The following is a 14,967-nucleotide window of genomic DNA, read 5'->3' as shown; positions in this document are numbered from 1 at the left end:
GGGCCAACCAATAGGCAAATGCAAAGTAATCGCCCGGCTCTTCGATTAAGGGACTAACCACCAGGCATCACAGAGCGTCATTTTTAGGCCATCCAGAAGCCGAATAGCAAGCACATCAACCTCCGATCCAACAACTTTACGCATAGCTTTCTGTGTCACGCATTTCGGCTCCAAACTGTTAGTCCCGGTCTAATAAGCCAATCAGATAAATTTCAGTCCGGGATGCGACAAAAACGAACAACAAATGAAATGTATTCCAGCTTTGTGAGAAAGCTAGCTGAAGTGTCGAGTAGCTGACAGGAGTAGGCGACGATGGAATTTTTCTTCTCCTGCTGTGGGGAATAAGAAAAACAGTAATAATGGGTCACAGAGAAATGGGTTTCGGTTCTCTATAACTTAACGCCAGCCTACATTTTTTTTAAACCACAAAAACAAAACAAATAACGAAGAAAAAGATGCAAAGAAAGAAAGAAACCTCTTTGGGCTCGCTCTCTCTCTCTCTTCTCTATAAATAGTCTTGGAGCATAAGAAAAACATTCCGATGATGGCGGGATCATTTTTTTGCCTCCTTCAAGTCACACAAATGTAGAAGGTGGATTCACGATGCCCTTTCTTTTGGCGAAGAAAGGGAAAAAAATGTGCGCTGCTTTCCGAGTCAAGTATGCAGCGGTGGATGCAACATTGAAGATCAGTGGTTCTCAACCTGGGGATCATACATATATGCCCGCCCCCCTTCCCTTGCCGTCCTGAGATATTCCAAGGGGACCAAAATCAGAAAAAGCGGAGTCATGACGAGTGGTGAAGGAAGCGACGGAGAACTGTGAAGAAATAAAGCTTCCAAGTGAAATGTGGTGGTGGGGGAGAGGGGAGGGGGTGGAAAATGTGACTACTGTACTTGCAGAATCCAACAGAACTATCCATAGAACCAGGGCTATCTTAACCCATGGCCTATGTGGGAATGAACTGGGGACTCACATTCATGGGAGGGGGTACTACACGATAAGATATGGTGCAATGAGATTTTCAAATGTAAGTACGCAAATATAAAGCTATTACACTTCCAGCTAAGTATAAGTTCCCCAGAACATCGCTTTGCCTGAGGACGGGCCCACGAGTGTAAAACCATGCGTAAACCCTCTAAGATAAAAACTCACTGCCCAGGATAGGCATGGACCCAGGTTGAAGTTTCGGGAGGTTCGTTGAATCTTCCCGTATTTTACGCAGACCTATTTTTTTCCTTATAATTCGGCTCTTGGGATTGGTGATCACCCACCATCTGGGTCGGTGAATGGCCAACACCCCCTATAGATAAGATCTTATCTATAAGGGGTGTTGGCATGGCCCAGGGTTCTAGAGATCGATCTTATTTATAAAAATTTTGTTCATTATAAATTTAGTTTTTAGATTTTAATTCCCTCGTGTGCAGAAAATGACCGTAGTTGCGGAAAAATGATCAAAATGATTAGGTTTCAGTTTCTCGCACAGCACCCTCTGTCGACAAAAATTTCAACTAATTTTTTTTTCCGTACCAAAGAAATCCCCTTTCGTGAGTATAACTTTTTTTTCGCAAACCACATTTTTTTTAAACATACTCCTTCAATATAATTATATTCCTTCAATTTTTATGAATTTTTAAACAATTTATGGGACATCCTGTATATGATTGGTAAGTGAGGCCTGGACCTATAAATTTTGGTGCGCCGGCCACTCTCCTGCCACGCACCAAAAGAGAAATTTTACCACTCTTCTAGTACTTACGGCCAATTGTAACATTCATTTCCATTAATCAAAGCAATTTTCAGTACATACAATTTCTAATCTAATTTTTGTTCAACCATGGACGCCTATGAAAGATATCTATTTTTTCTGGGTTTTTTTTCCAGATCGAACCGGAGTGGTGGCGAATACTACCGGACGCGTCCCGGAAACCAGCAGCGCCCGACTGGATAAAGAACCTTGAGAAATAAAGAACTCTTTTTGGTGCTTCGAAAAGAGAAGCCTCGCAAACTCTAAAGTACATTCGCCGCTCGCTTAGTTTTTTCTCTCTATGCAATATATATAAGGGAAGCCTTACTAGTATATACTCATACATCTCTGGAATCGGATGTACTAAAGACGGCTGCGACTAGGCGCATTCTCTACAATTTCGTCTTCACGAAAGGAGGACAGACAAAGACTTGGTCTTCGTCTTGTTGGAGATCACAAGAGTAAAAAAATCATTCGTCGATTGATTTTCGGAGCTTTAAAATAACATGACGAAGTTGTACGAGTTCAACTGGCAGCGACCGGTACCACCTGCACTGCTCAAAGGAGGTATATTCGACCGGTGGGAGGAGGTAATATATCCGCCGTTTTTTATCTCTCTTTAGAATTGGCGTATGATTTTTTATGTTTATCATGTCAATACTCAGGAGGTTGAAAAAAAAAATTAAATTAAGAACGCATTATTTTTCTTAACTCAAGAATTAATAATTATTTAAAGAATTTATGGCGATGCTTTTTTTACGGTAACCAACCTGCGGCACGCGTGCCCAGGTAAACAAATGTTGCCACTATTGATTGATGTCAACTGCTGCTGTTCATCTATACTAGCGTTGTCCTTCCGAAACCCTGAAAAAAATATCGATGTATTAGGGAGCCATTGAGCATTATGCGAATTCCTGGGAACCCTTGAAGCAATATCACTATTTCAGGAAACTTTTGAAGCAATATCACTCTTTCCAAAAACCCTTAAAACAATATCTAAATTCTAAAAACCCTTAAAGCAATATCGAAATTCTGAAAACCCTTAAAGCAATATCGAAATTCTGGAAATCCTTCACAAGTAATACCCGAGTTGACTTGAAGTAATACTCAAGTTCTAAGGAACTTTTGAAGCAATATTTATGTTTTACAAAATACCTGAAGCAATATTCATGTTTTACAAAATACTTGAAGCAATATTCATGTTTTACAAAATACCTGAAGCAATATTCAAATTCTTGAAGTAATAGCCTATCCAAATTCTAGTGAACTCTTGAAGCAATATCCATGAATAAAGGAACTCTTGAAGTTCCCAAGTTCTAGTGAACCTTCGAAGCAATACTCAAGTTCAAGGAAACCCTTAAAACAATATCCAAGTTCTAGGTAACCCTTGAAGCAAAATTCATGATTTAGGAAAACCAAGAAGCAATATTCAAATTCCCGGAAACTCTTGAAGCAATAGCCTATCCAAATTCCAGTGAACTCTTGAAGCAATATCCATGTTTCAGGAAACCCTCGAAGCAATATTCAAATTTCCGTGAACTCTTGAAGCAATAAGAAAATTCTAGGTAAGCATGTCCATGTCCAACTAAGTCCATGTTTTTAGAAACACTCAAAGTGTTATAACGCTTTGAGGTTTTCTTAAAGCTCTCTTCATGTTAATAGCGGTGCATGTAATACGCTCCACAAAAAAGTCATTTGTGACCTCAGATTCCATTGCAAAAAATATTGTTTGCCGCCTTGGCATGTATTAACGCCGCTCTCATTTTGACTGTGGAGTTCCGGGACACCCTGTACATGCCAAACTTTATCCAGCACCGCAGAATCATTATATCGCACGATATCTGTTCATTACTGGACTCTATGAAATGAACTCTCTCTCTATAGTTGATGGGACATGAAAAGTCTTATCGACATGTCGTGCAACGCGGAAGAATTATAAGAAATTCCACTCAACGATGTTACTACATGTTTACTTTCATAATACAGTCATTTATTACATGATCGGGTTCTTCAAAAACAGAACCCTTTTTATATTATTAAACCTATACGACCTAATGGCAGTTAGAAAATAGCTGTAAAGGGGATCACGCATACGTGTCGAGCATACATGTGTATGTCGAATGCTCTTTGTCTGTGTGCAGACACGCGTACACGTTTCTCCCGTGTCGTTTTTCTCCCACACGTGTCACGTGTCTCCATATTATATGGATATAAATGCGTGTGCCTTAAGGTGGGGGGGGGGGGGATGATCCGATACAGCTTCATATTTCCTAGGTGAAAATAGAGACCGATTGCGCTCTGCCGTGATCTACTTTCCAACCGAGCCAAAATGATCATTGTGTGTGTCTGTGTGCCCTTGGAAAAACGGGAGAAAACGGGATCAATTCGCTCCGGTCTGTTGCTATGGCTACCGGGAATATGTGTGTATGTCTCTGTCTCTCTCTCTCTCTCTCTCTCTCTCTCTCTCTCTGGTACTTGCTACCGGATACGGATGTGACAGGCGATAATGTATGTTCTCTTCCTATCTTGAAAACATAACACCTGCTGCTGCAACTCTAGGATGTCGTGATTTTGCTCTAATGATCATTTCTCTAACGAATTAAGGGCAGGGCTGCTTCAGCAACATTCAAGCGATGCTCTAGGGCAAAGGTGCACAACCTCCGGTTCACGAAGGGGTTCCATCCAGCCTGAGGAAGGTGATGCGATAGAAAAGTATTAATACACACACAACACGATAAATACCTGCACTGATCATATTTCCTCCATAAAAATATGTGAATTGGGATCGATACGCGACATCGCCAGTTATCACCAAAAAACTGTCAAATGCAAGTGGAATTGCCAATTACAGCTAAAAATGTGTCATTGAAGTTGCCAACTGTCGGAAATAGAAGGCTACTGCAAAAGCTCGACCCCTCCTAGATCAGAGATCTTCAACCTTTTTCAAGTCGCGAGCACTGTTTGTACCCATCATCAAAACAAGAGCACTCTTTCGGCAAGTTTATGCATGATATCAGGATGATTTCAGTCCTTTAATACAATTTGCACAAGGTGTCTACTTAAGTCGAAATTGGACACGAGCATCGAGCATTATGAGTGCATTAGAGAGCAGCACCGTGTTGCTCGCGAGCAACGGGTTGAAGATACTTGTTCTAGTTAATCTATATAGGTATAATCTAGGAAGTCGTGTTGCAAGTCGTAATGGTTAAAAATGTAATTCACCAAAAAAGTCTGTTTCACAAATATGTGAGATGAATAAATTAAAATGATTGTAGTTAACAATGAAAGTTATTATTAGTGTAATATAATTTATAAGTCATGAAAATGAATTGTTGGTTTCAAAAATTCAAGCAAACCTCAGATTTTATTGTTAAATTTTAGCCCCTGAAAATGAAGAGGGAAACGGGGCATTTTAAATTGAGACGGCCAAAATTACGAAAGGTCCCGTAAAATACAGGTCATATGGTCTCAGGTCAGGTTTCTGGCCCGCGAGCGGCAGAATTACCGCATATATCTGGACCGCGAACTTCAAAGGTCAATCTTCTGCTCGCGGCCAAATACGGCCCGCAAAAAATTTTCAGGTATAAAAGTACCAATGGGCTTATACAACAACCCGATAAATACTGTTCTTAGGGGATGGCCATATTTTCCTCAAAAAAATACGACAAATCGCAATGCATAAGGATATCGCCAAAAAAAAAAAAAATTCAAAAGCAAGTAAAATTACAAATTATAGCCATAATGACTGTCAGAGGCAAATAACGTTGTCAATTATAGCCATAATAATTGTGTCAGAGGTAAGTGAAGTTGCCAACCACCACTAAATTTGATGAAGAATTGCCAATGGCGAGGGGAAATGATGGCTACTGCAAGTCGCAATGGTTAAAAAAAATTAATTCACCAAAGAAAAAGTATATGATTGACAAATATGTGAGATTATTATAATTTATATGATTGCATGTAATTAATTATAATGAAAAGCCATAATTACCATAATATAAATTTACAAATTCTTTAAAATAATCTCAATTCTTGGTTTCCAATACGTTCAGTGAAATACACCCAATACAGTCGAACCCCGATGTAATGTCACCATTTGTCCCGCAGATTTCTGGTGCTATAACGAATGTCGCTATATCGAATCATAAATTAGCGTGTGTAATCCCTATACTATATGGAAGATTTCAGTGGAAATTTTGGCGTTATCGGGGTTGGCACTAAATCGGGAGGAGCTACAACGGGGTTTGACTGTATATACAAATTTCTGGCCCGCGAGTAACAGAAATACCGCATGTACGGCCCGAGCGTTTATTTTCAACGAGGTTCACTTGCATTTTTGAAATCGAGATTATTCTCATGACATAAATTAATGCATTTGACAATTTTTTGATTGTCAAACTTACTTGTCTCAGTTATTGTTATGAGTTACTTACCTGTCATGAGTCGTTAATACACCGTCAATCAACTGTTTCGACAAGGAGACACCAGTTTAGTAAGGGACAATTCTAAGTTGTGGTGTGGCAGAAAGTTTTTCCTTTAATAGGGTTGCCAATAAATGAAATAGCTTACCTCCGGGGGTCGTGAATTCTAACACAATTGACACGTTTAAAAAAGAAGTATGATACATAGTGGGATGAATCGAGATGCTTAGTTCAAACAACCATAATTTTTTATGGGCAGTATATTTATAGTATTTTATCATAATTATTGGTTTTTTTATTGCCCTTATTGGGTTGCTGTATTTTTGATGTATTGAATGTGTATTCGATATCTAATTTTTTTATTGGCATCTTTTTTTCAGCCACCTCGATGAGCATTTTACTTGTTAAGGCCTTTATATTTGTATTACACAATTTTTTGGCTGTAATTGGCAACTTCCCTCGGCTTTGAAAATTTTTTTGGTTATTACCGGCAACCTTACTTGACTTAAAAAATTTTTTTGCTGTAATTAGCAACTTTACTTTCATTAGACAATTTTTTGGCTGTAATTTGCAACTTTACGTGGCTTTGAAAAAACTTTTGTGGCTATTATTGGCAACCTTACTTACCTTAGAAATTTTTTTTTTAGCTATTATTGGCAATCTTACTCACCTTAGACAGTTTTTGCCTGTAATTGGCAGCCTTAGTTGCTTTAGACAGTTTTTTTTTTTTACTGTAACTGGTAACTTTATTCGCATCAGCCAATTGCTTTTATATAATTGGCGATATCCTGTATGGTTTTATGAAAGAAATATGGTCAGAGTACGCTTTAATCGAGTGTATTGATACTTTTCTACCGGAGCACCTTTCGCGGGCCGGATGAGACTTCTTGGTTGACCGTATTTGGCCCGCGGGCAGAAGGTTGTGCACCCCTGGTTTAGAGAGTGTACAAAAGTAATAAAATTCTTCGGAGCATTTCAGAGTTAGTTGCGCATGGGGAAAATTATCAGCTTCGATTCAGCTGTAACAGACTTACCTCTTTAAAATTATAATTTGAAGAAACGTGAGAATCAGATTTTGTGTAATTTATAAACAAAAAATGCGAATCAGTAAAATTTTTAACTTTCAATTTTATTTCGGAAAAATTCGCCCCGTAACATGTGAAGAAAGTTTTTCTGATTAAATGTTAAAAATTTTGACAGTCAGTGTGCACATTCAGAATAAGCTTTATGTGTTATCATGTCATAAAATAGATTTTCACAAATTTAAGCTGTTATTTTGTTCAAACCCCTTTGATTTGTCAAGACAAGGTAAAAAAGTTCAAGAATTTTCCACCAGGTGGCGGCTTAGTTGTTATTATCGGTTAGCGCATATATGTCCGATTTAGCATACCCAGACACTTTTTCCATCTCTGTATGTTCATCCATTCAAAAGTTATGACCACTTGAAGATCTCGCGTACAATAATCACATGCGCAGCCTCTTACAACTATTTTCTATCTCCAAGGATCATTTCGGGATGCCCAGGAGCAAAAAGGAAATGTTTGAGAGAAATAAAGAACATTGGAAATTTCGTATAATCTTGAATAACTCTTGAAATATGACAGATAGAATCATGGAAGTAGCGTAATGGTATAGCACAATACGAGAAGGCGCTAAATGATAGAAGGTTAGAACGCCACCTGGCGGAAATTTAGGAACTTTTTATGCTATCTTGAAATCTAAGCAGGATAGACCGAAATTCCATCAAAACTAGGTCTCAGAGAGGCATTTCGTTAATGAAAAACGTACATGGGGTTATGGATAATGAGTACCAAGTAATTTAAAAAATTATGTAGTCGGGCGTGATCAGTTTTAATAAGCCTTTGTAAGTTCTTGTTATGGATATAGATCCACTATCATGTTTAGGTCCCTAAACACTTTCTACTTTTTTTTTTCCAAATCAAGAGAGACCTTTATGGCAAGAGATATGGAGACACAAAAGCGGCGTTTCATGTATTTTGAATAGTATATCAGTTGAAAACACCTCAAAATTTCTTGCAGAAAGTAGTTGAGCAAAAAATTCAAAGGTGCATCGATGCTTATAGTTATACAGCTTCATCAGGGTGCTGACGAAGGCAATATTTCGTCTCTGTGAAACACATCTACCCCCTTCAGCGTTACTGCACGACCTCACTTTTGCAAAATCCCCAAAAATTTATCAGTAATGCCAAGTGCTGTTTAATGCAAGGGCCAAACCGCTCACCTCACGAGGGGCCTCAAGTGCATAGGGGAAAGGGGATCTCATGATTGTGAAATCTGCGGTTATGATCTCCGATGGCAAATATCTTAATATTATAAACATATGAAATGGCAGGCTGTTAATTTCAGTCAGATACGGGGACTCTGAATATCACTTGCCTGGGGGCCCACGATGCTCTTGAGCCAGCAGAAAGAGAACCAGTCCCCAAGAATCGAAGATGTGACTTTTGCATTTATCACATGACACTTCATTCGGGTTCCATGACAACCACTGAAAGTTTGTCTTGAAACCTGACAACTCACTTCACCACCAGAACCTCGCAGATTGACAAACTTTGTGACTCCGGTGAGAACTCACCACTCAGGCATCTCATTCACGCCCTCTGGTGTAGGCGCCAAAACTACGTCGTAGATTTGCCTTCTTCTGAACTGAGCATAAACGTGGTCGATCGGCATTGTGGGTGATTCACTAACACAATTACTCTAGAGCAGCGGTTCTCGACCTTTTTCGACTCTACGGCGGAGCCCCTAGGCCAATTTTTTAATTATTCATCAGTTACCGATTTTTTCTTTACTATTTAAAATATTTGTAATTATTTTTTTAAATTTTACTGGTTTTTTTTTTCCTCGAGTGACCGCGGAGCCCCTGGAGAGTGCACAAAGAGCCCCAAGGGCTCCGCAGAGCACCGGTTGAGAACCGCTGCTCTAGGGGATTGATGCCGGAATAGGGTGTGTGTGCATACTAAAATATGTGTGCGTATGCAGGACCTGTTTCTGGCATGGGCAAATGGGGCACGTGCGAGGGCTCACAATTTTTTAGAACCCCGACACTAGCTTATTTTTGTGTTTTAGGTACGGCCCACGCGCTCTCTTTCCCTGCATATGCCTCTGCCTCAAAGAACCCTATATAATAAGGGGTTCGAACTTATCAGGAACAAACCCTGTGAGTATGTAGTGCTGTGTGTGAATTTAAGGCTGCTTTCTTTATACTTTAAAATGAGTGAAGTCTGAAGTGTAATGATTGAATATTTGTATCGTTGTGTAGAGCAGCGTTTCTCACCCTATGGTCCGTGGACCATAAATGGTTTGAGACGATGGCTTAGGGCATAGTTTCCCAAACTTTTTGTTCCATCGCCCCCTTCATGAGCAATTTTTTTCCTCTCATCGCCCCGAACTCAAGTGAACCCATAGGATCCTATGTTAAGTCCATAGCTTCTATCGCTCCCCTGGACCATTCCATCGCCCACCAGGGGGCGATATTGCCCACTATGGGAAACACTGGCTTAGGGGGGTCCGCAGGTATACTTGATAAAATTATTCATCCGTTGTAATTGATCTTCGTAACATTCATATGGGTTCAAATAAAATTATACGTTCATACTCAGGTTGGCCATACATCATCCAGAAGAATCCAGGAAATTGCGATCCCCGGAAAAAGTATTCAAATAATCTAATGACCATATTTCATGGAGGAAAAATCAAATTCTGTTATAACTGGGATCCTACGACTTTAGTAAATATTACAAACTCAAATAAATGTCGTTAAAAAAAAAGGACAAATGTATAAAATTACAGGAAGGCCCATAATACGGGACACAAGTGTTCCATCAAATTGTTCCAGACATTTTACTGGTTATCCTTGTTTTCCAACAGTTGAGAAACACTGTTGTAGGGTATGTTGGTCTCTCTCGGCAGTGAGACGTTTTAACTCAGCCTCATTTGCACTTTGAAGTCGAGAATCCACAGGAAACTAATTTAATGCCAACCACCACTGTGCTGCCTGAGGGGGGAATCGAACGCGGTTCTTTACGATGCGAGTCCATCACAACGCCCACGCGACCGCACAGCTGCCAGATATGTAGATATGTAGTCGTCCCCTCTCTCCCTCCCCCCAATCGAAACAGTCGACAGTTGAATAACTTGTGTAGGCACAGTTTGTTTCACCCAATAAGATAATAAAGGCTTGTGCTCTTTCATCCACCCAGACTAATCCACAAATACCAACGGTTCCCAAATCAAGTTTTCTCTGTCCGTCCTGGTGTACCAAAGACAAAAGTCACTAGCACGTGCAAATACACAGTGGTGGCCGGCTGAAGTTGGTTTTCTGCGTTTTTCCAGCTTTTAGGCGAGCAGGCAAACCTACAACACGATACTGACATAACATGAAAATTCAAGCATTTCCATCTTTACTTCAGAAAATGTAAGGCAGATGGCAGCATGAACACGAAACAAGCGCAACTCAACAACATAAATACGTTAGGGCCACACACACACAGACACACCCAGATCACACATTCCATCATGTGTCGATTCGTTAGAAATTTCGTAGAAGAATGTGTACGAGGTGCATGTCTGGTTTAGTAGCATGTGTAAATGAAACAATTCGTTTTCACGTAAATTCTGATACTCATTTGTGTATTATGTCACCTTCGCATTTTATCATTTCACAGGAGAAAGAGCAAGCGGTCTACGAGCCAAACGCATTTTTCAAGGTTGACGAATACGGCTTCTTCATCTTTTGGAAGAGCGAAGGCAGGGTAAATACGAAATTTCTCTCCTTTCCTTTTCCATTTTAGCATCAATACGTACGAACTTATGAACGCAATACGGACAAATGTGCAGAGCCTTATATTATGATGAGAGCCGATTCCTAACGTCGATTTCCAACGATTAAAAGCGGAGAATCTTTCCCAACCACTGTATAACGTACGGGGTGTCCCGTAAATTCGTAAACCAGTTAAAATTTCATAAAAATTGAAGGGATTGGTATATTTGTATGCGGTTTGTGTGAAACCCTTATTGTCACGAAGAGGAATATTTTTTTTTTTTTTTTTTTTTTTGCACAGAAAAAAAAAATTATTTCAAATTTTTTGTCGATAGAGGGAGCTGAACGAGAGCAAATGACTGGAAATATTCAAATCGGAATCCTATAAAGTTCAGGGGTGTTCGATTAACAGCTCATTTCTGAATTTTTCCTGTTTCTAGCGCTTATATAAGGTTTTTATTGTAATGTTGATATTGGTGGATAAAGCTCTGTTGATGAACTTGTTTTAAATGATCCACGAATCACCAGCTGAAACTTTACGAACGTTTCGGACACAGAAAGGGATTGAAGAAAGGTTCAGGTCCGATCACTACCAACACCTTCTACAGCAGAAAGCCTCCTCACGAATCTCGTGACGTCACTAAAGTCGTCCGTTTCATTTACAGTCTATAAACTGCAAAGAAAGGTAAAGATTTCGCATACGTCGGACTGCTATATCGAATGGCTACAGGTCAAATGGACGACGTCATATGGTGACGTCAAAGTTCGCGCGGAGGCTTTCTACTATAGAAGGTGTCACTACCGTCAGACTTTCGTGCAGTGGCCTCTCTCGACAAAATTTTGAACTATTTTTTTTTTCCGTAGCAAAAAAAAATTCCCCTCCTTGGGAATAATTTTTTCGCTAATATAATCGCATACACAAACACACCAATTCCTTCAATTTTTATTTTATTTATTCAGTATACAAACCTGTGAAAAACAGGGCTCGGGCTTCACTATGTGCACAGTACAAACAACCAATGAAATGGAGAGGAAGAAGTAGGGGATATCAGTAAAAAAATACAGTAAAACATCTGTTTTGCGGTCACTTTTGGGACAAAAAAATTCGTCGATAAAAGAGCGGTGAGAGGGTTAATCAGGGGTTTTAAATGCATACTTTTATTGTACGAGGGGGGAAAAAAACATTATTTGTCCGTAGAAGAGGGTGTGACCGCATCCGAGGGTTGTCCGTTAAGAGAGGTTTTACTGTAAATAATCACATACATACACTAACATATGCAAAGGAGAAATGTGCTAAAAGATGACACTAATAAATAGCTTAAAAAAATATCCCCGAATACATAGCAAACAGCAAAATATGCATAATTTTTATGAATTTTTAAACCATTTACGAATTTATGGGAACCCTGTATAATGCAAATAGGTGCTGTATATAATGTGTAAAAGTAAAGCTGATCAATGGACAACTTTCCCTCGTGGGAGTTCGTGGCCCACACATATATCATTAAGATAAAGATCGTCCTAGAAATAACTATAATATCTACGTTTTTTTATGCGGTTGCAGTGCCATTTCTGGTCACGGGCCAGAAAATTTCGACCAGACAGTTGGAAACAGAGTTCGCTGACCTGGGACTTTCCAGTCAAAGATTTCTTTCTTATTCATGAAACAGTTCCCGATTCCGGAGATTTCCTTTTCTTACAAAAAAAAAAAGAAACTCAATATACAGAATGTCTGTATTCAAGGGTTAGAGAGTGTTCTGGACTTTCTACTGCCTTTCTACAACACATCAGAAAATAAGGAAATTTTGGGAACGTTCCAATCAAAGGGAGTCCGAATAACCAGGGTCCAACTTTGACATAGGGGGGGCTCTGAGCAAAGCAGCAGTAAGAGGATCCTAACTGGAGCCTAATCATACTAGTTATCGATAACAGATTTTAAATCTTTGCAGAAAGAAATTATCAAATTTGAAGTTCTTGTGTTTTTCATTTTGGTTTTTTTTTTTTTTTAGTGTGTGTTAATGAAACATTTCGATTTGTCAATTACAGGATGGCCAAGTTTTGGAGTTATCTCAAGTCAATGACATCAGATATGGTGGAGTACCAAAAGTACGTTCTCTATTAGCATTATTAGGGGTCGTTCAAGTATTACGTCAGCATCGGGGGGGGAGGGGGTTTCGGATTTGCTGACAAGGGAAGGGGGAGGGGAGTTTGAAGGTTGCTTACGTCATCAACCACCCCTTTTTGAAGATATGAAATATTCTAAGCTGCTGACGAAATTTTGCTGACAGTGGGGGGGTCAGTGTTTTGTTGAAAAAGGTGGGGGGGGAGGGGGTCAAAAATGACTGAAAATCTGCTTACGTAATACTTGAATGGCCCCTTATGTATAATCATCTTCCAAGCACTTTCTCCTAGAGTCCAGGAGCAGATCCAGAGTGAGGCGTGAGGTGGGGGGGGTGGTACGATTATAACACCTCCCAACAAGAGCTAGATAATGTCGTCTGTCTCGTAGAATACGGGACGATCCTACGAACCTATCGACACATCACCCTGGATTCGCGTCTGCTAGAGTCTTGAAGTCTTGGCGCATCACAGGTGATTAACTATAATCACGGTCCTGTACTCCGTATATGTGAAGAATACAGTATAGGTAGAATCCGGCCTATTCTGCCAAATGAAGGGGTGGGGGTGATAGACGAGCCCAAGTGTATCATGAAATAATCTACGTACCAACCCTGTCCTACCTCAGAAGTTTTCGAGTTATAGTGGATAATCGATTATCAATAGAAAATGCGCGAAGTCTGAAAAAAACAGAATTTGTGAAGTTTCTGAGAGACTGACACGCAAACTAAGCACATATTTGGAAAGCGCAGAAAAAATACTATAAGGTCACACCAATTTCATTGAAATGATGTGATTCTATGGGACTAAATGGAGAAATTTAGTCGTTTGTTTGCAATACATCACTGAAATCTGCGTTCGTCGACGTAATTTTAGTAGGTTTTGGCGACAACTCTATTTTTCCCACTGGCACCCTATTAATTGCAGCAATTCAGGTGATAAGAAAATAATTCGCAGCCAAAAGACAGGGAGGGTTAGGCCGGTATTACACTATAAAAGTTTGATGAAAGTCCTTTTATAAAACTTGAAAAATGTCACCAATAAAATTATTGGTTACATTCTAGAAAATGCAACCGATGATCTTATTGGTATCATTTTTAAAGTTTTATAAAAGGACTTTTATACAACTTTTATAGTGTAATCCCGGCCTTAGTCAAATTTACGGGCCGCTCAGATACATTGGCTAATTAAAGCTCGTTATTTGGTGAATTCGATTCGAATGAATCAAACAACATTTCGACACGAATTGGGATGAAACGGAGATTAACGGTGCAAACACTAGCTTAAATGTTACCAATATTGCGCCAAGCAGTGGACTGAAATAAACTTTAACGATCTTGCAAAGAATTCGCCTGCCTTGAAATGCCGATGTGAAAAATGCAGTTACATATTATCATATTTGGAAGATCTGAGAGGCGTGCTTAGTGTATAAATCTCTGATTCGGCTTCTAGGTTCGATTCCCGGTTGAGCTTTGAACTACACTTTTAATTGTAAGTTGTTCTAATGTCCAACTGTCCCCTCCCCAGTGAATAATCCTAGAAATCTTTCTTGCTATGTAAAACATCAGGCTTCAAGGTAGGATGGGGTGCTTAACCTGGGGAACATCGGATTAATCCTCCCCCCCTCCCCGCTTTCACCGACCGTTCAACATCACAAGGGGTGCCAAAATGCACGTTTTGACCAATTCCCGCATGACCGGGAGATCGCTAATCGGTCATTGACCAAACTTAATCAGAATGAGTAATTATTATCCAAAGAGACAACCTATTCCTGATCTTTTCCCACTCTGGTTATAGATAGAATGATTAAAAATTAATAATTTGACCGACCCCCTTTTCGCTCGTAAATTTTCTCATCGCCGTTTCTATCAAATACTGTAATTGTTATCCCGGAAGAAA

At 39.5% G+C, this 14,967-nt stretch overlaps 1 protein-coding gene across 1 annotated transcript in view; it reads left to right on the top strand.

The window, feature by feature from the left end:
- The window catches only part of norpA (no receptor potential A), a 100,342-nt gene that overhangs the window by 23,697 nt on the left and 61,678 nt on the right, over positions 1-14,967 (top strand). Inside the window, exons 2-4 of the mRNA XM_089234808.1 lie at positions 1,884-2,336; positions 10,856-10,942; positions 12,997-13,056. Of these exons, the coding sequence (XP_089090934.1) occupies positions 2,253-2,336; positions 10,856-10,942; positions 12,997-13,056 (231 nt within the window). The 5' untranslated portion in view covers positions 1,884-2,252. The remainder of the gene's footprint in view (positions 1-1,883; positions 2,337-10,855; positions 10,943-12,996; positions 13,057-14,967) is intronic.

The sequence above is a fragment of the Pholcus phalangioides genome, unplaced genomic scaffold (assembly GCF_987345545.1).
Source record: "Pholcus phalangioides strain wild (caught in Gottingen) unplaced genomic scaffold, Ppha-v1.0 ptg000008l_1, whole genome shotgun sequence".
NCBI classification, from domain to species: domain Eukaryota; kingdom Metazoa; phylum Arthropoda; class Arachnida; order Araneae; family Pholcidae; genus Pholcus; species Pholcus phalangioides.
Note: the sequence above shows the minus strand (reverse complement) of the source record. Positions and strands in the feature narration are given on the sequence as shown.